Genomic DNA, 27,794 nt, shown 5'->3' with positions numbered 1-27,794 from the left:
ACGCTCAGCTGATTTTTTGTATTTTTAGTAGAGACAGGGTTTCACCATGTTGACCAGGATGGTCTCGATCTCTTGACCTCGTGATCCACCCGCCTCGGCCTCCCAAAGTGCTGGTATTACAGGCGTGAGCCACCGCGCCCGGCCGAAGGGAACATTTTATGATTGAGCTTCAAGATCAAAGCAAATGTTCTGATGGGCACCTGGGGCTGCAGGGCCATATTGCTAGAATGTAGCCAGCACATGTTGGCCTCCAGAAACTTCTCTGCCTTCTCCTTTTGCCAAAACAAAATTTTCAGTTTTCACGGACCTCTCAGACATCAGACTTCCAAAGAAATGTAATTCGAAGGCATTTTCTTTCTTTCTTTATCTGGAAGGACCCCTCCACAAATTGTTAATAATTATTCCAGCCAAGTAATTTAGGAACAGCCATATGACTCAATAGAAGATACATGTTATTCTGAAAACAAAAAATAAATGCTTGGCAGAAATGACCAGTATTAACATTTAAAATGATTTGTCAAATATCAGTACCATTTGTTCTAGTTGTGGCAAATGATTTTGAAAAGTGAAAAGATGTTTTTAAAGGCTCACACTTTCAGAAGACGTGACATGCAAATTCAAGTTAAACAGTGTTTTGAAAGAAATGAGTGTGAACTCTTTGGGGGTAAACCTAAATTTAGAAGTTAATCTCTGAAACTGCTTTTTGGTTTCCTTTGCTGATGCCAAAAATTCGCATTGTTCCACACATAGGCACAATTAAGACAATGGCAGTGATGTTGGTGATATTATTTTGTAATACTTCTCATTTGGCCTTATTTGTTCTCATATAGCCTTAGTTCCCATGTAGCCTTAATAGTTTTCATGTAGCCTTAATAGTTCTCATACAGCGTTATTTGTTTTCCTAGAAATTAGATCATAGAAATGGCCTAGCATAGCATCTCTCAGCTTACAAAGGCATACCTGAGTATTTGTGGGTGGTGCAACTTTCATTAACTTTCAAGATACTTTTCTTAAAATATAACTAATAATTAGAAATCATAAAGCCTGGTCGTGACCCAAAACTACTTATGCAATATAAACAGCTGGCAGCGACTTGAGATGATTCAAACAAAACCTTGCATAAAATAAAAGTTGTTTTTTTATTGTTGTTATTCTGTTTTACAGACATTAAAAAATGGCCCAGGGGTTATGCAGGTTCTAGGTTTGGTTCTTGCCTTTGGCAACTACATGAATGGAGGCAATAAGACTCGAGGACAGGCAGATGGCTTTGGATTGGACATTCTTCCAAAGCTGAAAGACGTCAAGAGCAGTGTAAGTATTTTGCATGAGTGGACGGAAGCAAATTGAGAATTCCATGTTTTGTTTAGTAATAGGTTTGAATGTAAAGCAGTTGTAATAAATATTTCTTTTAGGTTCCTAGGTCCGATGTTTCTTTATGTTCTGAGCTAGAAAAAAGTAATGTCCGTCAGATATTTGTGATGTAGTGATGAATAATGTTTCCTAATGTGAATAATATTTATGTCTAATGAATAATTACAACTTTTAATATAAAAACAATATAAAAAGTAATTTTATATTATTTTAATATAAAACGATTGTTTTAATAGAAACACTTTAATGGAAAACTTGATACTGGTGTGCAGGGGAATGTCTAAGCCCTTTTGCAGACCTAACTATTTTTTGGTCCTGCTTCTGCAGTTGTGATGGTTTGAAATTAATAGTAAGCAATTGTAAGGGTGCCAGTAGAAATATGAGGTTAGAAATGATGGTAAGAGTCACAGACTCAAGGCTGAGATGGTAAACTCAAAAAATAAAAGAGTTACATTTCTGTGATAAAAGAATATATATAGTTTTAATGTAAAAACAATAATTTATTTTACTGTATCTTTCCCGTGTTTTGGAATCTGAAGGCTAATTATTTTCTATGACTTACACAGTGTATCTCGCATTTTTTTCTTTGCCATGTTAAGCAATGGACGCCAACAGGTCCATATTTTGAAAATAGCACAAAGATGATTAAAATGGCTTGTAAATAAAATATAAAAGATGATTCTACTCTTCTGTGCAGCATTCTCTTCATGATACTGGTGTGTGTGGGGATAGAAGCCCTTTTGCAGACCTAATTTGTGGTACTGCTTCTGCAGTTCTGTTTGTTTTAAATTAATATCTAAGCAATTGTGAGAGTGCAAGCAGAAATATGAGGTTAGGAATGATGGTAAGAGTCAAGACTTAAATCTCAGATGGTAAACTCAAAAATTAAAAGAGTTACTTTCCTCGATAAAAGAATCATCCCACACAAAAGAAGGATAAAGGAAATTCTGGCATGTTTTTTAAATATTAAGTTTAATAATTGGCTTGTAGAAATGAAAGTAGATAGGATTGTCCTTCCTAGATAATGAAATAATTTCCTTCATGAGAGAAAGAGACTTTTTAAAATCTTTTCTGTCAGCCAAAAATTTGTTTATTGTCCCATGTACAGATGATTCTCAACTTACCATGGGGTTACGACCTGATAAACCCATCCTAAATTGAAAATACCATATGTGAAAAGGCATTCAGTACATCTAACGTAGCAAACATCAAAGTGTAGCCTTGCCTACCTCAAACATGCTCAGAACACTTTTAGCCTACAGTTGGGCAACTCATCTAACACAAAGGCTATTTTATAATAAACGGCAGAATGTCACATGTAATTTATTGAATCCTGTGCTGCAAGTGAAAAACAGAACGGTTGTGTGGGTACTTGAAGTACAGTTTCTACTGAATGTGTATCACTTTTGTACCATTGTAAAGTTGAAAAATTGTAAGATGACCCATCATAAGTCAGAGACTGTGTGTGTGTGTGTGTGTGTGTGTGTGTGTGTGTGTGCGTGTGCATGTGTGTGTGCATGTGTGTGTGTGTGTAGGGGGGTCAATTTAATACAGATATTCAGCATTCTTTCTCTGAGCATTTATGGAATCCGGACACTGCCTTTCCAAGATTGAATAATTCATAGTCCCTCCTTGGTACACATATGATTTTTTTTATTTTTATGGTTGTTTGTTCACATTTTCATAGAAATCTCTAACATAGAGACCTGATAGATTATGTTTGTTTAAAAAAAAAATGCTTACACCAAGTGCAATAGCGTGAGCCCATAATCCCAGCTACTTGGGAGGATTTTTCAAGGCCAACCTGGGCAATACAGTGAGGCCCCTTCTAAAAAAAAGGGGGAGAGAGGGAAAAGAAAAGAGAAAAGACCTTTGCTTAACCTATGGTAATTCTTGAAAACTCAGCAACTGCTTGTTGGAGTAAAACAACTTTTGCAAATAATATTGAAATATATAACAGCAATATCATGTTTAAATTATAAAAATGAACTGGAAATAGTTTCTAGTGATCATATACAAATAAAAGATTATTTGTGGGATCTTTTTGGTATCAGTTTATATAACTTATTCAATCCTCTACTAAGTTAAATTTGATTAGTTTAAATAATCAAGGGGTAATCTAAAATAAAAATTTAAATATGTAATTAAGAAATACCTTTTTAAAATTGTTTCACTTGTACTCAGAAGAGCTATGCAAAGTCTTTCTGGATTGGTTCTTCTCTGTAAAACAAATGTAACTCTACTTATTCCTCGGTACTATTTATAGACCTCCACGGACAGAGCTGTTACTTTGATCACTTAGAATTTTCTCTCCGTATGCCTAGTTTTGTTAATTGATTCAGGTTCTGCCAACTGTTGCATTGAATTACAAGTTGGGAGAGAAAAAGGAGGTCAAGTTGCTTAAATCATTTTACAAGCAAATCCTGTCTAATGAGGGATGTCTCTAATAGCTATATTACTGACTCATGTCAAACTTGATTATAAACAGTTTTTGCTCTTTTTATACATATAGAAGAAGTCATGGTTATGTTAAACAGTCCAGAGAATGTAGTTTGTATCATAGAGTTTGTTTTTGAAGCAAAATATATAGTTGAGCTCTCAATTTCAGATTATCTATTATTACTTTGTAGCAAAAAAAAAAAAAGTTAAATAAAAATTATTGCCCCTAAATAAACCAGAAAGAAGGTGAAAAGCTATTCTTTGAAGTGTCAGATATGAAACAACTTTACCTTTTGTTAAATAGAACCATCCACATTGTCTTATTTATAACCACATGAGTATTAATTCCTCAATCTCAGTTGCTGATATAACAAATTGTAGCATTGGAACTGTTAAAAGCTCCCCTTTACTTACAATGATACTTAGCTTTTTTATTTCCGTAACCTATATGCTAATGAGCCACAATTAAACTTAGTGTTGGAGTGGTACCTATTAGCCCAGCTATATATCAATGCTAACAGTATTTAATTATTTCCTTTAAGGTAGTAGTTTTAAAACATAAAAAATAATAATCAAATGAAAACATAATAAAAACACAAAATAATAAAACACACTTGATAATAATAAGACATGAGCTAAGTTTCTAATTGAGAAGGGTAACAATTGGAAAGTATTTACAGTTCAGACTTTGACCCTAAATAGCTGTGCTGAGATTGGAACCCTGAGGAGAAAAATCTTTTATGCCACCAAACTCCTTAGACACAATGGCCAAGACAATTCAAAATGTAAAATTTCACGTCATTCCAAATGTTCTCATGTATGTATATACATGAATTCACTAGGATCTTTTTTGGTAACACTTTATATTTAATCAGCTAAAAAATATATTGTCACTGACTTTGCTCTTTCTGCCTAGGACAATAGCAGAAGCCTTTTGTCATATATTGTTTCGTATTATCTCCGAAATTTTGACGAGGTAAGACAATGTTTACATCTAGTCATATTCCGTTATTCTTTATTTGTTGGATGATCTGGCAGTGCTTTTTGTTGTTTTTGTTCTGAACATATCTGCTATTATTCTTTTTTATATTGATAACCAATTCCTTTAAATATGATGGGGTTTTTTGTTCATTAGGATGCTGGAAAAGAACAGTGTCTGTTCCCACTGCCAGAACCCCAGGACCTTTTTCAGGCCTCACAGATGAAGTTTGAAGATTTTCAAAAAGATCTCAGAAAACTGAAAAAAGACTTGAAAGGTAACTTACGATCCTGAACTCATGTTTTCTGTTTATGCTTTTTAATGAGAGAAGGCAGACTTTCAATGTTTTGAGAGAAAAGTAAGCTTTTCTTATCTTTATAGAACTAAATGTGTGTGTGTGTATGTGTGTGTGTGGCAAAAGAACAATTTTGCCAATATTCTTAGTCATTGGTTATTTAAAAAGTTACGTGTATCAAAAACTTGGTTATTAAGTAATATCTTGGTTATTTCAATTAACAATCTGTTTTGTCAAGAATAAGTTTACATTTTGTTTCTATTTTATAACCAAGAACATTTGGATATTGGTCATGTCATGGTTGGATACAAATTATGTCATTGTTATAATAGAAGATAAATAGTCCCTCCCCATTTCCTTTGGTGTACTTGCCCAAGATTTTCTGGCTTATGAACTTCCCTGGGAACACAATATCTTCTATTTAAAAACCACATACATGTATATTGTTTTATTACCAATCAAGAAGTTTTATATAAAATTATTTTGGAGAATAACAGGCTGAAATTTTTCAAATTTCAGAATTAAAAGCATTTACAAAAAAGCAAATAGTTTGCAAATGTTTTGATTTTGTAAGTAAAATCCCTGCTATCCCCTTTCTTGATATTCTTATTGAGTTGTGAACACCTCAGCTATCTATTTGAGCTGCTTTTTTGCTATATTACATACAGATAAGGAGTAAATACATTTACATGAGATTTTCATTTGATATTGTGTTACTACATGAGAAGAAAAGTCCTGGTTACCCCGTCCAGAAACCAAAAAAAAGACAACTTTTTAAGAGACTCCCAATTTTGAGATGTGTTTATTCAAAGTTACTGATCTGTATTCAAATTCATAGAATCGTTATATTCTAGTCACAGATTTTTTATGTGGATTTCCTTGAATATAGGAACATTATGTAGCTTGCTTATAGTTTTTATATATTCAACAACATTTATTATGGACCTGGTTCATGTCAGACATTTGCTAGGTCCTGTGAAAGCACAAAGGTTATAGGAATCGCTGTTGAAGAGGGCTGAAATTCTGTCACTTAGATGTGCCCTGTTGGAGACTTACATGTTGGTACTCATTGACTGAGCCCAAGAAAGACTGCCTTGACTTACTCTGTCTTTTTTACAATAATAATAAATAAAACTATGTTATACTTATATAATGTTATGGTACTGTGAATTTTAAGAATGGATTCTGAAAGCAACAGAAAAGAAAACGTCATGCTATAGTATTTATCGTACTTCAACCTGATGATAGGCATCTTGGTTTGCTTATGAAATTTTATACACACTATAATGTGGTGCTAGGGACATTTCTAGGGGATCTGGAAAATACTTCCTACTTTAATCAATAGTTCGTCTTGTAAGGTAGGATTTCATAGTTTACAGGTGATTTGATAAAGGAGAAGATTGGATGATCCTGTTATAACGATATCAGGGTTTACATTTACTCTCTCTAGTTGTATCGCTTTGGAATGTTATCCCCTTTTCTTATAATAAATACACAACTTCTTACTATAGGTATTAAATATACATGTGACTATGAAAATGGCAAGTTCTTGCAAGACTTGGAGCTAAAAAGAAACACCTAACTCACACCAGATAGTGGGTTTGAAAAGGGCAATCAGCCAGCGCCTCTGAACACGAATTCCACTTCTGCATTTGCCGCCTACAAGTGCTAAATGCCTGCATTTGGCAGCACAGAAGATTAGATATTGAAGGAGTCTCTTAGCAATTTTTTTAGTATCTCAGAGGGTGAAAAAGAGGATTTTAACCCTGAAGGTTTACACTTGATATTAGGGAAAGATGAACTTATCTTTCAGATAAGTTTCAGGTCTGAAAGACCTGTGCCCTTGACCAGCAGTGATCACAGTTGTCTGACACAGTAGTTTCCCCAGTTTGAATATAGCTTATTACAATTTGGTAGAGTTGCTGAAATGGAGAGTTTCATGGCCAAATGAATGTAGAAGCTGCTAAGTTAAATTTAAAAGGACTTCATGGTATTCTTTAAAAAAAAAAAAGGACTTGGAATTGTTCTCCCATTCATTAAAGATCACTTTTCTCACAGACTGTCTCGTGGGTTCTGTAGTCACTGAAACATATTTTGAGAAATGCAAGGTGAGAGTACTGTGTTAGTAACAGAAGAATGGCAGTTACCTTTGAGGAGCTCACAGGGAAGGTGGAGAAATGACGCTATAGTTCACGAAACAATGTAATTATACATTACTCTTCTGAAAAACTGGAATTAGCTTGAAGAGCTATTTACAAAGCTGTCAAACTCTGAGGATCAAAAACTGACAAATCATAATTTACCTCATTTTTTTTTGCTTTTCTAAAATTTGGGGTTTTCCATGGAAAAGATGTTTTGTGACACAAGAAAGGAAATGTTATACATTGAAATTTAAATTCAGTTACTGGGAAGTAAAGATATATCCAAATATAGAATTTCATATCAACAAGGCATGGAATCTGCCTCATGTCCTTTTTAGGAATGAGAGGGATATAAATAGATATATACATCCATCTGACTAAATGCGAGTCAAATGAAAAATTACTGGATTATGTTATTTCAGGAACAATTACTTTGAAATAATGTCTACTTTGATCAAAGTAGCCTATTCAAAATGATTCCTTCTTTCTTTCTTTCTTTCTTTCTTTCTTTCTTTCTTTCTTTCTTTCTTTCTTTCTTTCTTTCTCTTTCTTTCTTTCTTTTTTCTTTCTCTCTCTCTCTCTTTCTCTCTTTCTTTCTTTTTCTTTGTTCCTTTTTTTCTTCTTTTTTTTTTGACAGAGTCTTGCTCTGTGGCACAGGCTGGAGTGCAGTGGTGCAATCTTGGCTCACTGTAACCTCAACCTCCCCATCTCCTGGGTTCAAGCAACTCTCCTGCCTCAGCCTCCCAAGTAGCTGGGATTACAGGGACAAGCCACCGCTTCCAGCTAATTTTTTTTATTTTTAGTAGAGACAGGGTTTCGCCATGTTGGCCAGGCTGGCCTCGACCTCCTGACAAGAATGATTTCTTCTAAGTGATCAAGTGAAAGAATTCATTTAAGAAGATTCAAAGGGCCACATTTTTTTTCCCAGAGGCAAGTTGTTATCAAAAGCTTTAGAAAATAGGATAATGCATATGAAGCATTTATGTCAATACCTTTCATACAATAAATATCCAATAAATCTTGGCCATTCACAATAAGGTAAAAATAGAATAAGCAGTGTGATTAGTTTGATAAAGACAGATAAGCTATAATCATAGAGTTGCTCATCTGCTGGCTCTGGCATTTCTGTTTCTGCTTAAAGACTTGATTTTTATTTCTAAGGAAAGGCTGAGAAATCATGTGTTAGGGCTCAGACCTTTTAATAAGACAACTGAATCTCATTTTAGCATTTTATAAGACCATCCACTGTGTTTAGTTTCTCTGCTCACTCCCAAGATTTCCATATTTCCTCAGGGTACTTCCCTGGCTTTCTGAGAGACTGACTTGTAGCCCGTTAAGCAACCTGATCTGCTTTTGATCTCTTCTGGCTGTCATTAGCTTTCCTTGATGTAGTCATCAAATGATGACTCTGTTCCAGTGCCTTTCTTGAATAGGAATTGTAGCATTTGCCACATGACTTAAATCAACTCAACATGCACAGAGCATTGAGTAAAGTTACCGGAACTGAACAAGAATGTTCTCATGCAAATTCTTCTCTGGATCCTCTTTCTTTCTGTTCTTCCTCTCTGCATTCAGACACTCTCTTTTCAATATCTGAGTTGAAAACATGTTAAAATTCATTAGCCGTACCTTCAAGTTGAAGCAGTGTCCATGTACAGAGATGTAGGGAAAACCAGCCCTCAAACTTGTTTATATTATATTTTTGGCTTACAACTACTAGTTTGTAATTATTACATTTAAAATTGTTCATTTCTGATATTTCCTTTTCAGCCCCTTATGTTTGAGGAGAGGAAACAAATAACGTTTTTAAAAAATAACGTTTTACAGTAGTCCTCCCGCCTATCCAAGGTTTTAATTTCCTCGGTTTCAGTTACCCACGGTCAACCTTGATCCAAAAATATTAAGTGGAAAATTTCAGAAATAAACAATTCATGTTTGACTTTGTGCACCCTTCTGAGTGGTGTGATGAAATCTCCCACCATCTGCCTTCATCCCTTCGGCATGTGGATCATCACTTAGTTCAGTGTATTCACGCTGTATATACTACCTACCTGTTAGTCACTTAGGACACTGGTCCCCAAGCTTTTTGGCAACAGAGACCAGTTTCATGGAAGACAGTTTTCCCTTGGACAAGGCATCGGGGTGGTTTCGGGTGATTCAAGTGCATTACATGTATTGTGTACTTTATTTCTATTATTATTGCATTGTAATATGTAATAAAGTAATTATACAACTCAGTGAAAGCCCTAAGCTTGTTTTCCTGCAACTGGATGGTCCCATCTGGGGGTGGTGGGAGATGGTAACAGATCATCAGACATTAGATTCTTCTAAGGAACATACAACCTAGATCCCTCACATACACAGTTCACAGTAGGGTTCTGGGGGACGGGAGACAGTGAGAGATCATCAGACATTAGCTTAGGGCTTTCACTCATTCTACATTATGGTGAGCTGTATCATTAACTTCATTATATGTTACAATATAATAATAATAGAAGTAAAGTGCACATTAAATGTAATGTGCTTGAATCATCCCGATTATCCTAAGGAGAGCAAACCCTCGATCTCTGGCATGCGCAGCTAGCTCACAGTGGGTTATGGCTCCTGTGAGACTCTAATGCTGCTGCGAATCTGACGGGAGGCAGAGCTCAGGCTGTAATGCTAGTCCTGAGGAGCGGCTGTAAATACGGAGAAGCTTTGCTTGCTCGATGGCCACTCACCTCCTGCTGTGTGGCCCGGCTCCTAACTGCACAGACCAGTACCTATCCGTGGCCCGGAGGTCAAGGACCCCTGACTTAGGAGTCATCCTGATTGTCAGATCAACAGATCCCAAAAAGGGTGTGTATGGTATGATAAGGTGTTTTGAGACAGAGAGACCACATTCATGGAACTTCTATTATAGTATATTGTTATAATTGTTCTATTTTATTATTGTTTTTAATCTCTTAATGTACCTAATTTATAAATTAAACTATAGCATAGGTATGTATGCATAGGAGAAAGCATAGTGTATATAGGTTTCAGTACTATCTGCTGCTCCAAGCATCCACTGGAGATCTTGGAAGCTATTCTCCATGGATAAGGGAATACTACTATTTTATGATTAAAAAAAAATTACTGAGGTAAAATATAAAATTTACCATATTTATCATTTTTAAGTTATATTTTAAAATTAATATTTGTTTAACATAGGAGTTTTAGATAACCTTGCAAAATGTAGAGAAGAAAATATTTATCTGTATTTCTACAGTTCATGATAAATAATGTTTATATTTTGGTCTTTATATCTGGGAGGTGAGTGTTTATTGCATGTGCATACATACATGAATTCTACAATTGGGATCATTATGCACATATATTTTGCAATTTTTGTCCAATCATTTTCTGGTTCATAGTAGGATAATTTAATTTATTTACATAATATTATTTTTTTTCTTTTTCTTTTTCTTTTTTTTTAAGATGGAGTTTCACTTTGTCGCCAGGCTGGAGTGCAATGTTGCAATCTCAGCTCACTGCAACCTCTGCTTCCCGGGTTCAGGTGATTCTCTTGCCTCAGCCTCCCAAGCAGCTGGGACTAGAGACACATGCTACCACACTGGCTAATCGTTTGTATTTTTAGTACAGATGGGGTTTCACAGTTTGAGGCAGGATGGTCTTGATCTCCAGACCTCATGATCTGCCCACCTCGGCCTCCCAAAGTGCTGGGATTACAGACCTGAGCCACTGCGCCCGGCCTATTTACATATATATTCTATTAATATTTTCTTTCTGGTTGTCTATTGCCTTGACAAATTTTTAAATATTCTCTTCCTAACACCTCCAATAACATTAAGAAGATATACACAGTGTTCCTGTTAATTTCCTGGTAAGTCTAAATGTTAATATATTTTGTTAACTATACAATTTTATAACATGCTATAAATTTATGTAGTATATTTATTCTTCTAAAAAAGATGAATCTTTTAGAACATTCTAACTAACAATCGAATTCCTTCTACCTTCTTTTCAGTTTTTTTCCAGACTTTGGGTACCGTCATTTTTCTTAAAAACATTACTACTGTTTAATAATTATTAGGTGATAACATTTATGAATATATTTAATTACTTACTGTGTTATAATTGTTATATCTCATATCCCCCCCATCTCACATTTGGCTCTCTTTCTGTGTGAGTGGCTGCGTGTGAAACTCTTAGTCCAAAAATAACTGAAAAAAATTGTTCCCCCTTGTTCTGGAATAATGGTTTTGCCAGAAATAGAGTTCTAGACTGACTTATTTTTCATCAGTATTTTGAAGATTTTTTTTTCTGGCATCTCTTGTTACTGATAGATGTATTTTCAATAATTTTTTTCATTCTTTTGTGGATAAGCTGTCTTATTTCTGATGACTTATATAATTTTCTCATTATCCTGACTCATTTTTTGGCTTTCCTTTGATATGGGTGATATGAATCTATTTTTAAAAATTTTTTTGTATTGCTCTCTACTTAGAACTTCCTATTAAAATACTGATGGCTTCCTTAATGTGTAGAAAGATTTCTCAGCCACTGTCTGCCCAAGTGTTACTTCACCTTTCTCTTTTTTCCTGAAACTCCTTTTAGATATACTTTGGTCTAATCCCTTTAGCCCATTGATCTAATCCCCATGCCTAACATCTCTTTCGTATGTTTAACATCTCCGTCCACCTTTTGCTATTATCTTCATGCATTCCTCACATTGTCTTCTAGTTCATTCATTCTCTCTTGACTCTGCTAATTCTAATATTTATGTTATCAATGCGGTTACTTTAAATCATAATAATTTTTGTTTTCACGATTTCTAGTATTTTTTTATCATATTCATTTTGCATCCAAAGTGATTTCTTATTCTTATTTTGGATATTTATCTTTCCTTTATCTCATTGATATTTATAAAAATATATTAAAGTCCTTTTCAGCTTTTGTTTCATCTGAAATGAATTCATGTTTCGCCTATTGATTTGTATAAGTTATCCTTCAGAGTCACTAGTTTCCCATGTGGTGTTAGAATGATGATTTTATAAAGGTGTCAGGTTCACAATTTCAGGTTGAACTCCTCATTCTGTTTTTGCCCCCTTCTCGTTACTTCTTTTTGCTTGTTTTTTAAAAAAAAAAAAAAAAAAAGGTCAGGTAATTATGGTGTATGCTCTTTTTATTTCCAAATGAAGGCAGCTAACCCTGTCCTCATTTGTAAATAAAATTCAGCTGTGGCTGGGTGCAGTAGCTCACACTTGAATGCCAGCACTTTGGGAGGCCGAAGCGTGCAGATCACGAGATCAGGAGTTCAAGACCTGCTTGGCCCACATGTTGAAACCCCATCTCTACTAAAGATACCAAATAAAAGAAATTAGCTGGGCATGGTGGCGCATGTTTGCAATCCTAGCTACTCAGGAGGCTGAGGCAGGCCAATCTCCTTTTTGTTTGTTCTTAATTATTATTATTATACTTTAAGTTCTTGGGTACATGTGCAGATCGTGCAAGATTGTTACATAGGTATACACATGCCATAGTGGTTTGCTGCCTTCATCCCTCTGTCATCTACATTAGATATTTCCCCTAATGTTATCCCTCCCCCATCTCCCCACCCTCTACTATCCCTCCCCTACCTCCCCACCCCCCAACAGGCTCCGATATATGATGTTCCCCTCCCTGTGTTCATGTGTTCTCATTGTTCATCACCCACTTATGAGTGAGAATATGCGGTGTTTGGTTTTCTGTTCTTGTGTCAGTTTGCTGAGAATGATGGTTTCCAGCTTTATCCATGTCCCTGCAAAGGACATGAACTCCTCCTTTTTTATGGCTGCATAGTATTCTGTGGTGTATATGTGCCACATTTTCTTTATGGCACATATGAAACAGTGCTGCAGTGAACATACATGTGCATGGGTCTTTATAATAAAATGATTTATAATCCTTTGGGTATGTATCCAGTAATGGGATTGCTGGGTCAAATGGTCTTTCTATTTCTAGATCCTTGAGGAATCGCCACACTGTCTTCCACAATGGTTGAACTCATTTACACTCCCACCAGCAGTGTAAAAACATTCTTATTTTGGGGCAGGAGAATCTCTTGAACCCAGAAAGCAGAGGTTGCAGTGAGCTGAGATTGCGCTACTGCACTCCAGCCTGGGTGACAGGGTGAGCCTCTGTCTAAAAAAAATAATAAAAATAAAATAAAATTCAGGTGGGATACAGCCACGCCCCGTCATATACGTAGTAGCTATGACTGTGTTGGTGTTACGACTGCAGAGTTGAAGAATTCTGATAGAAACCTTCTATCAGTTAATGTGTTCCTCCCCAACTCCCTTCTCCTGACCCCCAAAATCCTTCACTGTCTTTCGATTCTTTTTCAGTTGCTTTAACTTGGCCTACCTTTGGTACCCAAGTCAGAACCAAAGCTTCTATCAGCAGCATAGAGCTCCTGTCCTGTGAGCATATCCAGTCGCCAAGCTAGTGACTGACTTGGCTGAGGTCTGGGCTGGGAAGCTGTGGCTCCTTACTCTTGCTGCCCCAGGCATTGCACTGCATGTGGGCCACAGCCCTGGGAAGCAGTGAATTGTGGGTGTTTTCATCCTCCTTGTGTGAGTTTGGGAGACCAGGTACCACCCTGGGTTTCCAGTAGAGAGACTGGTTCCTTTCCCTCCTGTCTGTTCTCTCCCATCCCCAGTTCCCACATAAGCCAAGATCTTTACCTATTCCTCCAGAATCACAGTTCTGTGACTTCTGCTTCCATCCTGTTTATTAACTTGGACTTCTGTACTATTTCTGGTCCAAGGAGATATTCACTTTTTTTTTTTTTTTTTGAGAAAAGTCTTGCTCAGTCACCAGGCTGGAGTACAGTGGTACCATCTCAGCTCACTGCAACCTCTGCCTCCCCGGGTTCAAGCAATTCCCCTGCCTCAGCCTCCCAAGTAGCTAGGATTACAGGCATGTGCCACCATGTCCAGTTAACTCAGTATTTTAGTAGAGACGGGGTTTCACCATGTTGGCCAGGCTGGTCTCGATCTCCTGAGCTTGTGATCTACCCGCTTCAGCCTCCCAAAGCTGGGATTACAGGCATGAGCTACCATGCTCAGCCTAATATTTTTAAAAAGCATACTGTCTGCTTAGTTTCCTCTTTGTATGTTGCTGTTCACTGCTCTGTGTTTTCAACAGAGGGAAGGCTCAGGCTATAAATTCATTATAAGTTCTGTTTGGACTTCTGTACTCACTTTTATATCTTATATTTTTCCTCACTGAAAATTATAGCAGAAACATTTTTCATACTATTTAATATGCTTCAAAAACTACTGGGGATAATTTCATAATTCATCTCATGAATATGCTGTAATTTAGTGAGTAATTTGATTCTTGTAGGAAATTAGACTCCTCCCAGGTTTTACTACTCTTAAGTACATCATGCTGAACATTCTTATTCATAGCCCTTTTAAAAGTTATATCTCTGGTTGTTTCCTTAATATAGATTCAGATTTACAATTACTGGATCAAAGGCAATGAACATTTTTTTAAGTTCTTGATATTATCAAATGTTATAAAAATGCTTTCTAGAAGGAAAACCGATTTATTTTCATGGTAAGTTGTTAAAGTAAAACAATAATAAAACTTATGAAATTTAGATTAGTAAAGAATCCTAGAGACATTATGGCCTCATGCCTTAATCATTTAACAAATATTTATTAAATTAACAAAATAAAAAGTAGATTCTTTCTTCATAGCTCATAGACTAAAAAGAGGACCATTGATGATATGAATAACCACTATGCAGTATATAAAATTTTTCACTATATAGAAACACATAAGAAGTAGTTATTAGATATACTTGGAAAATTATATTTAAATTGGAGTTCAAAAGATCTGTGAAATTCTCCCAAAAGGAAAAAGAAATAGAATTTCAAGTATAGGAAAGAGCATGAGCAAAGTCACCCATCCTGTGACCATTTGGGCCTTGATTATTTGCTAGTTCCTGAGGCCAGAAGTCTCCCAATTTATATCAGGTATATGTCTAACAGATGTAAAATATTTATACCTGAGATGGGGCTCATTGCAGCGAATTCACAACCAGAGTGAAAATTGTACATGTACATGGTTTGGAAAAGCCTTCCAGCCAGGAATTCTGTTACGTCTATCAAAGTAGCTTGCCATGACTACTCTGTGTCGCTATTTTACATGCATTGGCTCATTTAATCCCTATGCCATAGATAGGATCATTAATCCTCTCTTTAGTGATTGGGTAACTGCAAGTTAGCGATATTAAATACCCTTCTAAAGGTCGCACAGTACAAGCTGAGGCTGGATCTGGGCCTGAGGAAGCTGATCCAGAACTCGCCGTTTTAACCCCAACACAAACACTGCTTTCTTTTGGCGTTCAGTGCACAGAATCCTTCAGGGAAGGTTGAGAAGCTGAACATGCAAATATAATTGCACCAAATTATAGTAAAAACCATGATAAAACAGGAGCAGGGAGTCGAGTGGAAATTGAGCCTGATTCTATCCAATTGGTTAGAGAAGGCTTGAGTTAGGTATTGCCATGAGAGTTGAGTCATGAGGTATAAATACTTTACCAGGTGAAAAAATTTATGGAAGGGAATTTGAATAGATGAGCCACCAAGTTCAATGAGATGAAGTGAGTGCATCTTGGAATTTTGAGCAATCTGACATAATTCAAATACTGGCTGAGTACAGAGAAGTGGAAAGCAATGAAGACACAGACGTACATAGTGATCAGATCAATCCCGCATAGATAGGCAGGAAGATTCTGAGTGGACACGGGGTGTGTGTGTTTGGGTGGGGGGTATCTGGAAGGAAAAGAAGTAGACAGAGAGGCATTTCAGGTAGAGGAAATGTCCAAATGTCCCAGCATCCGTAGAACACAGTGACCATGAGATGATAGAACATGTTTTCTGATTATGGGAGCTCCATAAATTTATATACTTTATAAGGAATTTTCATTTCACTCTAAATGCAGTTTCCAACCATTGAAAGATTCTATTCATGGAAACGGAGTGATATGATTTATGTCTTGAAAGTGCTACTCTGACAAGAGTTGAATTTGTGAGACCAGTATGGAAGCAATTGTGATTTTGACAAAGGAGGGAGACAGAAGAGATGGGAAGAGCTAAATAGATCTTTCTATTTTTAGGGAGAATCAGCATTCTAGATAGTAACTGTTTAGACTTTTCTGTAATCTATGTAATGTATAAAGGCTTCTTAATAAAACTGTGTCATTCCATGATTTCCTTCAAGTCAGTGGTAAGTAGGTTACTGTGATGTTTTGCTGTTTGAGATGTTTACATTTCTTTCCAGAAGCTTTGAAAGAAACATTTTCATTTGTGATTTTTTTTCCCCAAAGTTGATAAGCCTCACGTATTTCTCTTTCTCTTTCCTTTCTCCACACTAACATGCATGTATACTCAACTTAAATCAACATTTTTCAGTATTCTTTGACTTTTTTAAACTATTAATCTCAAAATATACATTACTTTCAGTGGTGATTTTACCATTGGAAAGGAGAATTAACGAGAAGAAAATTTTTCAAATCTTTTGAGTCATTAGTCATTGAATTCTAAGATTTGATGCCATTTATATATGTTAGAAAAAAACAACAAAATTGTATTTTTTCCTTTTTACTGATTGCTTGCTCTTCTGACCCAGCTGCCTGGTGAAAACCGCAGCTAATTAAAGATGATTACTTCCCTGTCATTTTGAGTTAAGGTACATTTTATTTTATAAATTATCTGTGGTTGTGTTACAGTGTGTACTTTGCAAAAACGTTTGCTTTTAGAGCAATAGCCAACTTAGTTTAATGCATAGCCATAAGATTCTGTTTCTTTCAGGGACCTCGTATAAACAAATCACATGAAAACATGGTCTACACATATGTGGTACAAGTTTACCATGAGATTATAGTCATTTACAACAGTTTTCATGAGAATGTTTCATCCTCCATAACCAAGTCATTTCTTTTTCCATTTTTAATTGGCAAGCTTCTGCTCATCCTTCTAAACGATTCAGCTAAAATGAATGTACTTAGCTAAAATAATTCCTCTTTAGCAAAGCTGTCTGATGAACTTGCCCTACAGAAGAACAAAGATGCACTGATAGCCACATAAACAGTGATTTGCAGAAGTGCCTGACAGCATGTTAAATGTGAGAGTGTGAATGTTAGTAACTTTTCAAACCATGCTGAGAATTTCATCTTGGTCAGTATCACTGATGATTGATATTCTTTTTTTTTTTTTTTGAGACGGAGTTTCACTCTTGTTACCCAGGCTGGAGTGCAATGGCATGATCTCAGCTCACCGCAACCTCCACCTCCTGGGTTCAGGCAATTCTCCTGCCTCAACCTCCTGAGTAGCTGGGATTACAGGCACGCACCACCATGCCCAGCTAATGTTTTGTAGTTTTAGTAGAGACGGGGTTTCACCATGTTGACCAGGATGGTCTCGATCTCTTGACCTCGTGATCCACCCGCCTCGGCCTCCCAAAGTGCTGGGATTACAGGCTTGAGCCACCGCGCCTGGCTGATATTCTTTTAAAAAATATTAAATGTCAGAGAATGTGAAATATTGGCAAAGATAAAGATTGGTGAGAACACTTTAACACTGATGATGGAAATGAAAATTGATTCATCCACATGAGAAACCATCTGGCAATAATTTTTTTTTTTTTTTTTTTTTTTGAGTATTCTTTTTTTTTTTTTTTTTTTTTTTTTTTTTTTTTTTTTTTTTGAGACAGAGTCTCATTCTGTCACCAAGGCTGCAGTGGCCTGATCTCAGCTCATTGCAACCCCGCCTTCTGGGTTGAAGTGATTCTCATGTCTCAGCCTCCCAAGTAGCTGGGATTATAGGCATGCACCACCACAACAGGCTGATTTTTGTATTTTTGGTAGAGACGAGGTTTCACTATGTTGGCCAAGCTGGACTCAAACTCCTGGCCTTAAGTGATCCACCTGCCTCTGCCTCCCAAAGTGCTGGGATTACAGGCGTAAGCCACCACGTCTGGCATGGCAATATCTTACTAAGTCAAAAATGTCTAAACTCTGACCGAGTATTTGGCCCCTAGATATACACTCTAGTACACAGGTGACCAGATGAAATATATAATGTCATTTGTGTTGATAGCAGCAGCACCAAAATCCTGAGATATTTTTCAACAAAATAGTAGCTGAGTAAATTATGGTATCTTCTTTCAAAGGACATCTGCTGAACTGTGAAACTGATTGAACTGTATTTACCTGCATTGAAAATGGATAAATCTTATGAACACAAGCTTGAGGAAAAGCAAGTTGTTGGAAAAATATGAACAGTATGATTTCAGTTTTTCAAGTTCAAATATATAGATAAGTACCAAAGTCTTCCCTTATCTGTGGGGAATAAGACTCTCAGTGAATACCTGAAGCCACCAATAGTACCAAACTCTGTATGTACTATGTTTTTCTTATACATACATATCTATGATGAAACTTCATTTATAAATTAGGTTCAGTAAGAGATTAATAACCATAATGGTAAAAATAATTATAGCAATATACTGTAATAAAAGTTATACAAATGTGGTATCTCTTTCTCCCTCTTAAAATGCTGTAATATTTTCAGACTGTGCTTAACTGTTGGTAACTGAAACCACGGGAAGCAAACCCATGAATAAGGGACAGCAGCTTCGCTTGTTTAGAGGTAGTAGAGGGATGAGAAACACAAAGTTGGCTGGGCGTGGTGGCTTACACCTGTAATCCCAGCACTTTGGGAGGCCAAGGTGGGCAGATCACGAGGTCAGGAGTTTGAGACCAGCCTGGCCAATATGGTGTCACCCCAACTGTACTAAACATGCAAAAATTAGCCAGGCATGCTGGCATGCACCTGTAATCCCAGCTACTCGGAAGGCTGAGGCAGAAGAATCACTTGAACCTGGGAGGCAGGGGTTGCAGTGAGCCAAGATCGCGCCATTACACTCCAGCCTGGGTGACAGAGTGAGACTCCGTCTCAAAAGAAGAAAAAAAAGAAGAGAAACACAAGTTAAAGGTTGTAGTTACCTCTAGGCCTGAGAGAGGGACAGTGGGGAGCACATTGGATTTTTCCAAAGCATTGGCTATGTTCTGTTTTGTAAACTGAAAATTTAGTAGGTAATTATTCTCATTTAATCTTTACATATTAAATATGGTTTATGTATGTTCCATAGTACATCTTTAATAATTGTATTTCAGAGGAAAGAAAAATGGGTGACCACCCAGGAATATGTTTGAATTTGAGTTGAAATTTAGTTATCTGGGCCCCACGAATTTAAAATATGTGATTGCTCAGCCTTTTCTGTACTTTATGAAGAAATTATATAACAGCAAATTCAAAGTAAGCATCATTAAAGAACAAAAGAAATTTAATTAAAGGATAAGCTATGTTTAAGACGTTATTTGCACATGATGGTGCTAATAATGTAAAACTTATTTGGGAAAAACAATATGAAAAAACTGGCTTATTTTCTGGTCAAAAATTGAAATGGATATTATTTATAAGCAATTAATAAATTAGAAAAACTTTCATATCAGAAGCTGTTGCATTCTTAAAGAAACATAACCCATTACTTTTGGTTACTGTGTCTACTAGTTCTCTATGAAATCAGGGAAACAAAAACCACACTTATGATTTTAATAGAAGTAATTTAACATAGAGAACTAAGTTAAACACATGTTGAAGGATGTTAAAAGTAGAAAGAGAATGCGGAAGTTAACGTGGAAAGCAGCCACCAGCCATAGGGCCAGGGGAATAAAGTGAAGAGGTTAGGGTTAGCAAAAAACCCAGAACTTTGGATAGAGAACTCTTTGGGGCTTGGACTTGGACCTCTAAGGAGAGTTACTGCTGCTGCAGATAGGGCCTGAGGGGCTTGAAGGGGTGCCCTGCAGAGCTGGGATTGGGGAGGTCAAAGATAAGAGCCTCCACAGCTGGAATTGGGAGCTTGGAGAAGGGGTTCTTCCTGGCTGCACTGGTGCTTTTGAGGGGTTCAGTGATAGCAGATTTGGGTGTGTAGAAACAAGCCAGGAACTAGAAACACCTGCTGATTTGTGGAGGTGAGAGGTGTCTGGAGACAGTGCTCATGAGATGAGCAAATCTCTTCGACCATCTTCCTCCTCTTCCTCCCAACTCCAGCCTCCGTCTTCTCCCTTCATTGATGAAACCTGTCGGGAAGCCAGAGGGCAAAGGAGAAAAGTAGTTTGCCAAGCCCCAGCACCAGGGTCCCAGGCCCTAGTACAAAAAGGTAGTTTTGGAGCTAAGAGACGGTATTTTAATAACTGAAATACTGTTTAGTTATTTTATTCTTTAATATTAAGATATTTATGTTATTCCAAGGTGGTCAGCCATCTTTCTTATAGCTCTTCGAGTTGAGAATACATGGAAGAGATTTATAACTCAATATATTTAAACTATATCATACCCTTCTCTCAATGAACATTTCTTAATGTTGTCTTCTCACCTTAGTTCTTTCATGGTTGCATGCTAGATAGGCTCAAAGATGATTATGTTCATTTCTAAAATTTGAGTAGAAAAAGTAAGAACAGAGGAAATACGGAAGATTCTGACCAATGTCCAGTGGGGTAGAAAGATGTTTTGCTTACTTGAGTCACACATTTCTTTCAGTTAATAAATCTGTGTTGGGCTGGGCACAGTGGTTCATGCCTGTAACCCCAGCACTTTGGGAGGCTGAGGTGGGGGGGTCACAAGGTCAGGAGTTCAAAATCAGCCTGGCCAATATGGTGAAACCCCGTCTCTATTAATAATATAAAAATTAGCCAGGCATGGTGGCACGCGCCTGTAATCCCAGCTACTCAGGAGGCTGAGGCAGGAGAATAGCTTGAACCCGGGAGGCAGAGGTTGCAGTGAGCTGAGACTGCACCACTGTACTCCAGCCTGGGTGACAGAGCAAGACTCTGCCAATCAATCAATCAATCAATCGATAATCTGTCTTGTACCAGAGGATCAGAAAAACATCAGTATGTGGAGTGAGAGATGGGCAGAATTCATTTCTACATGAAGATCAGTGTAAAGATGGGAGCTGAAACAATAGAAGGGGTAACCTGAAAAGTAGCAAGCCCCTGGCACCTAGAATATTCATATGCAGGCCAGGAGACTAGGGACATTACATAACTGTGTGTTCTTTAATTTTCATGACTTCATCTCTTACACAATATGAAACCTTGGTGTCAGTCCACATGTTCAAGGTTCAGGGTAAAAGAATCAACACTAGTGTCCCCTCCTAAAGCCAGCAGAGTACAAACTTGTGAAATTTTATGATGTATCAAATGATGCTATTTATATAGATACCATAATTAAATAATGGAGAATTAGTTTAATTTCATTTTGGATTATCCCTTGCTAATACAGTACACTCATTTAAACTATCTGAATGACCACTGTGGCCTTATTTATAATGAGGGATAAATGCTAACCTTTTATGTTTCACAGGACCAAATATGTGAAGGAAGTTCATTGTCAACAATGTACATTCACCATTTGTCACGTTTTTATTCCTTGACCCATCAGTAACTAGCTTGGAGAACTTATTCAAATCAGGCCAAAACTTATACCTTAACTGACTGTGAAGGGATGACTTCCTCCTCTTTGTGAACACATAGATTAAACAGAAGAGCATAGCAAGCAGCGTCAGTGGAACCCAGAGGGATCATCTAGTCCAGCCAGTGTCATCCAAACTATCAACATATGGTGTGCCCTCATTAATTACGAGTTGTGTCCTAAGTCTAAAATAGACCATAGTTAGTTACTGCCAATAAAGAATACGTTGGAAAAAACCTAGAACTCATTCTGTGGTGTTCTTGTAGAAATGCCATTCTCACTCACAATCTGAAGCATTGCCTTTGGTGCTTCTTGAGCTGTCTAGATGAGTGCTCAATTTCTTAACTGGTGGGTGGTAATGGTAGCAGGGATGGCATATGATGCTGTTAGTGTAGTAGCAGTAATTGTAGCAAACACTTACGTTCCTCTTACTACGTGTGAAGCACTGTTCGATGTGCTTATGTATTTACCTATGTAAAATCCATCAATCTTCACAATTCTGTTAATTAGACACTAATAGTATCCCCATATTACAGATGAAGAAACAGACACAGAGAGGCTACATACTTGACCAAAGTGCAAAACTAGTAAGTGGAAAAGCCAGGATGCACACCCAGCCTCCAGGGCCTGCGTTCTCGGTTCTAGGATTATGTTGCTTTTCTGTGTGCTTTTGCTGCTAGCAGTAACAATGGTAACAACAATAATGGTCAAAACTTCCACAGCCCTTTCTTGTCTCCAGGTACCATGCTAGGTGTTTTACCTATATTGACTTATTTATCCCTCATCGCAACTCAAGGAGGCAACTTACATTGTTATTTGTGAGTTACAGCACAGCTAGTAAATTTTGTCTGTCTGTAACCCACACAGCGGACCTGTCCATGGAGGTGCATCATGTTTGAATGCATAACCGGTTGTGTATGGAAGGTGACAAGCTGAGAATTATCTTATAGGAATGATTATATAAGCAGCAAAACTTTAAAATGTATTGATGTATTCTTTTATTCATTTCAGTTTAAAACAGTGTTCACATTGAAAATCTCTTCTTTTGGAGATTACAGGAACACCTGTTGAGGAATATACTTATAAAATCATTCAGCTCTGTTTAGCTTTCAGTATAAACTAGTGTGCTCAGACCAAATAGAATTTGTGACAGGGCTAAGGTGTTGTGGGATTTGTATGTGTCTGCTATCTCTGTCCTCTTTCGTGTATTTATGTGATGAGGAGATTAATCTACATATATTCCATTGTTAATGATCAGATTCTTCTGAACTCCTTCTTTTGGAGAGAACAGTCCATTCAAATAATATGTTATTTTTGTAGTATGCAGTTGGATCTAATGATCCACCGTTAGTAAGACTACAACATTTTGAGAATTTTCCAGAAGCTGTGAAAGAGTTGTATTCATTTATTCATCATCCTTCCCATGCCCCACCGTGTACCTTTACTGGCAGGTGTTCTGAGATCCTCGTGCTAAGTAGTTAATATGGTAGCAGATCTCTGGTCAACTTCTGGGCTCATTGACTCATTATTCCTCATTCCTTCCTCACTTTATTACAGTTGGTCTTTTGTCCCTAGCATTACTAAAACCGTTGTTACTATTTACCAAATTGAATGGATGTTTTGTTTCAACCCCTGTCTTATTTGATGTTGTTGGATTTGACTCATTTCTCACAACTCACTGTTCTGTTAGCTTCCTTAGCCCCACTCACTCCTGATTTTCCTTGTAACCTCACAATCCCATCTGAATCTTCTTTCTCCATGGCCTTCTCTCTCTCTGCTGCTTCATAAAAGTTGGTATTCTTCAGGTGTTCAACATTGGCCTACCCTTCTTCTCACTGTGTACATGCAGTCCTCAGGTGGTTTTATCCAAATTCAAAGTTTCTGTTATCTGAGCTGCAAATTCATACATGCAGCTACTTGAAAACTACACCTGGATGTTCCATTGGCATCTGAAACCTAGTGAGTTCAAAACCAAATGCATTTTCTTTCCTCTGAAAGCCACTCTTGCCCTCCATCTCCATCTCAAAGCCACCCAAACTAGAAATCCACTCGGGTCCCTCTGTTTCCTTCCTACAGCACTCATCAGTGCACATTAGAAACTCCATGTGACCTTTTTATGAGCCTTATCATGGAAACTTCTTTTCTTTTTTACTTAATATTTTGGGGTTTTATTCAGCTTTTATTTTAGAATCTGGGGGTACATGTGCTGTTTTGTTACAAAGATATATTGTATGATGCTGAGGTTTGGAGTATGAATGATCTCCTCTCACCCAGGTCGTGAGCCTAGTATCCAGTAGGTACTTTTTTAGCTCTTTCCCCCTCTACACCCCCAATAGACCCCAGCATTGATTATTCTCATCTTTATGTACCCAATGTTTAGCTCCCACTTATAAATGAGAACATGTAGTGTTCGGCTTTCTGTTTCTTCTATGTTAGTTCACCTAGGATAAAGGCCCCTAGCTGCATCCATGTTGTTACAAAGGGCATGATTTTGTTCTGTTACATGGCTGCATGGTATTCCATGGTATGTATGTACCGTATTTTCTTTATTCAGTCCACTGTTGATGGGCACCCAGGTTGCTTTCATGTTTTTGCTATTGTGAATAGCATAGCAGTGAACATACAAATGCGTGTGGTCTTTTGGTAGAACAGTTGATTTTCTTTTGGGTATATATACCCCGTAATTGGATTGCTGGGTCCATTGGTAGTTCAACTCTTAGTTGTTTAAGAAACCTTCAAGCTGCTCTCCACAGTGGTGGCTCTAATTTACATCCTCATCAACAGCGTATAAGCATTCCATTTCCACAACAGCCTTGCCAGTATATGTTATTTTTTTTTCCTTATATATATTTTTGAGACAGAGTCTCACTCTGTCACCCAGGCTGGAGTGCAATGGTGCAATCTCGGCTCACCGCAACCTCTGCCTCCTGGGTTCAAGTGATTCTCCTGCGTCAGCCTCCCGAGTATCTGGGATTACAGGCACCAGCCACCGTGCCCAGTTAATTTTTTGTACTTTTAGTAGAGAAAGGGTTTTGCCATGTTGGCCAGGCTGGTCTTGATCACCTCAGGTGATCCACCCACTTTGGCCTTCCAAAGTGCTGGGATTATAGGTGTGAGCCACAAAGCCCAGCCTATTTTTTTTATTTTTTTATTTTTTACGAAAAGATATTCTGACCGGTGTGTGATGGAAAGAGATTACTTTTCAAAGTTGCTGAGATTGGAGCCCTGTCAGGTTGAAAAGACTGAAAACTAAAAAGACTCCCCAGTTGATTCTGAAGCTTAATCTTCAACCCTAACCCTAACCCTAACCTTCCCTTCAATTACTAAGCTCTGCAAATGTTACCCTCTAAGTATTTCTTGTATCTGCAGTTTCCCTTCTGTCTGAGTTTGACTCTTGCTCTTGTCAATACATGTACAGTACTTGTGAAAGGTGGTGTGTCCACACATCAATGTTCTTACTGTTTTTGTTTGTTTTGTTTTGCTTGTTTGTTTTTTTCACTACATGGAGAGATTGGGTTTTCTCAAATTATTTTCCCAGTGCCCAATTACTAGCTCTGTGAATACTGAGAAGCAGAACTGGGGCACAGGGCAGTGATTGATTTGATGGTGCGGACTTAACAAGTAAGGTTCCAGTCTAAAACCAAAAGTCGAGTCAGCGGTACCTACGGCACAGCGTAGGTCCTGATTGTGGCGTAGATAGCACCCCTCCTGGTGGGCTGGTTTTACGGTTTTTGTTCAAGGAGTCCCTTTTGGAGACCAAGTATAGAGCCCAGTCACTCTGCACTTGCACCTACTTTGCAAGCAGCTGCTGCCTGCATTGATCTGCATTAAGTAGCTACAATGGTGTCTGTTTTCTAAAACTGAACCCAGAATAATACACAAACCAGGCCTACATGGGAAATCGTTGCGTTTTAGAAGAAAGCTTTCTGATCTGATCACAGTTATTGCTTTCCTTGGTATCTGTTATGTGACTTTCTTCCTACCTGCTGAGGCAGGTTTGTAGATGCCAATGAAACTTTCTGGAAGCTCACAGAAAAGCAGCAACTCTAAGCTGTGATTAACATTGATTGAACTTAGAGACTTGTATAAATTATTCCAATTCCCCGCTCAAAAAAATAGCCGGACTCTTCATGATCCTGGTTCATTTCAGGGAGTGGCATGTCATGTTCTTGCTTTAATCTGACAGTGATAAACTGATGAGTGCCCCACAGCGTGCCATTCTGTGGATGACATGGATGTTTTGGAGCCCATCGTCCAATGGGAATAGCTGACATTTTTCTTTCTATCCTCTGGCTGGGTTATTCTTTGTATTTGGAAACCTAATGCATGCTTTCTGATATTAGCCCTTCAACATGATAGAAATCTTTTTGGCTCAGAGAGATCTTTAAATTAAACAAAAGTTAAGATGATTAGAATTACTCAGTTATGCCAACAGTCTCCTAACAAATGTTTTTTAATATTTGGATTTGACTGTAATGCAAGTTTTCCAAGAACTCTTTGTTCTGTTTTTAATAATGTTTCTAAATGACCCTTCAAGTTTGTGAGATTGTGGTGTTTGGTATTTTTTTTTTATTTACATAGTCACATACCAGTTTTGAGAGTGATAAGTGATAGCCAAGATGATATGTTGTGCAACTTGATGTGCTACAGTTAAGAGAAGAATAGTGTCCAGTCTTCTAAATATATTTCTTATATATTATCGCATTGTGCATATTTATATGTAGCATTGTGTATGTACAAAATATGAGACTTATGAATGTATAAACTCTAGAACATGACATACTATATTTACATTTATCCAACAAGCTCTTTCTTCTTAATCAAATGAACAAGTAAAGCAACAATTACCAACAAATAACTGTACAAATTTTAAATCACACTGAGCTTTGGAAGTTTGGATTTGAGTTTTGGTGGTTTACATCAGTGACCACTGGAAACTTAATATCCAGATTAAGGAAAGCCTTGGCCTTGATTATGGGCATCGTTGAAAGCACTTTCTTCATATAGGGTCTTAGTGTTTCCTCTGCATTTCACACGCTTGACACACAGAGGTGAATAGGGTAGTCCTTGGCTTCAAGGAATGCAAATTATAATAGGAAAAAAAGACACGCAAACAAATACATGCAACAAGCTCTTCTTATTAACGACTTTTTCATTTTTAAAAGAATTTTCTTTTAACAGCCAGCTTAGCACTAAGTTCAACTTCTAGTTGAGGCTTAGATAATTTAAGTAGTGAGCTCAAGATTACAGAGCCAGTAGTAGAACTAGATTTGGATCCAGATCTGTTTAACCAGTGCTTTGACTGTATTCTGTATCATTCGTACATGTTCTGTAGAAAAGGGAGATGCAAAATTCACAGGAGATTGACCCCCTTGTCTTGAGGTGACAGTTGAACCAGACTCTGGAAATGGACAAGTAGAAGTTCAGCAGCTGGTCAATAAGTGTTGAGAGTATGTCTGGTGGGTGAATTAAGTATGGGTAAGGCTTGGAGAAATTCAAATAAGTAAGACATTTTGCAGGTAAACAAGAAGCTTGCCTTGACAGGAAGATAAAAAGCATCTGTTTATTTTCATTCCATAAAGAATTGTTGAATGCATATTGCCTTTGGGAGATTATTCTAAGTACTGGTAATACAGCAGAGAGAGAAAATGGAGACTGCTAGGAGATGAGAGTAGAGGAGAAATTTGTCCTGAAAACAAGCAGACTTGTTCTGTGACCTGAACATTAAAGACCTGAACTATCAATGGTGGACTTTTTAAAATATCCTTTTACTTTGTAATTGCACAAGTATCTGTGTGACTATATCCAGAATAGTTTAAAGCAACCCCAGACATATCATTCCACAGAGGGTGCACTGTGGAGATATTTACTCAGTATACCCTTGGGAATTCTAATAATTTGAGCTGCTTAGTAAAGAAAAAGCTGCCTAACAATGCACATCACTATTAATACCCAGACACTGGACAGGTATCTTTCATGATCTTCTAGAAGGAGAA

At 37.2% G+C, this 27,794-nt stretch overlaps 1 protein-coding gene across 1 annotated transcript in view; it reads left to right on the top strand.

Moving 5' to 3' along the window:
- Positions 1–27,794, top strand: part of FMN2 (formin 2) — a 383,202-nt gene that overhangs the window by 235,221 nt on the left and 120,187 nt on the right. The window contains exons 12-14 of the mRNA XM_037739857.1: positions 1,132–1,311; positions 4,727–4,786; positions 4,946–5,066. Coding sequence (XP_037595785.1) covers positions 1,132–1,311; positions 4,727–4,786; positions 4,946–5,066 — 361 coding nt within the window. The remainder of the gene's footprint in view (positions 1–1,131; positions 1,312–4,726; positions 4,787–4,945; positions 5,067–27,794) is intronic.

The sequence above is a fragment of the Cebus imitator genome, unplaced genomic scaffold (genome assembly GCF_001604975.1).
Source record: "Cebus imitator isolate Cc_AM_T3 unplaced genomic scaffold, Cebus_imitator-1.0 Scaffold75, whole genome shotgun sequence".
Lineage (NCBI taxonomy): Eukaryota > Metazoa > Chordata > Mammalia > Primates > Cebidae > Cebus > Cebus imitator.
Note: the sequence above shows the minus strand (reverse complement) of the source record. Positions and strands in the feature narration are given on the sequence as shown.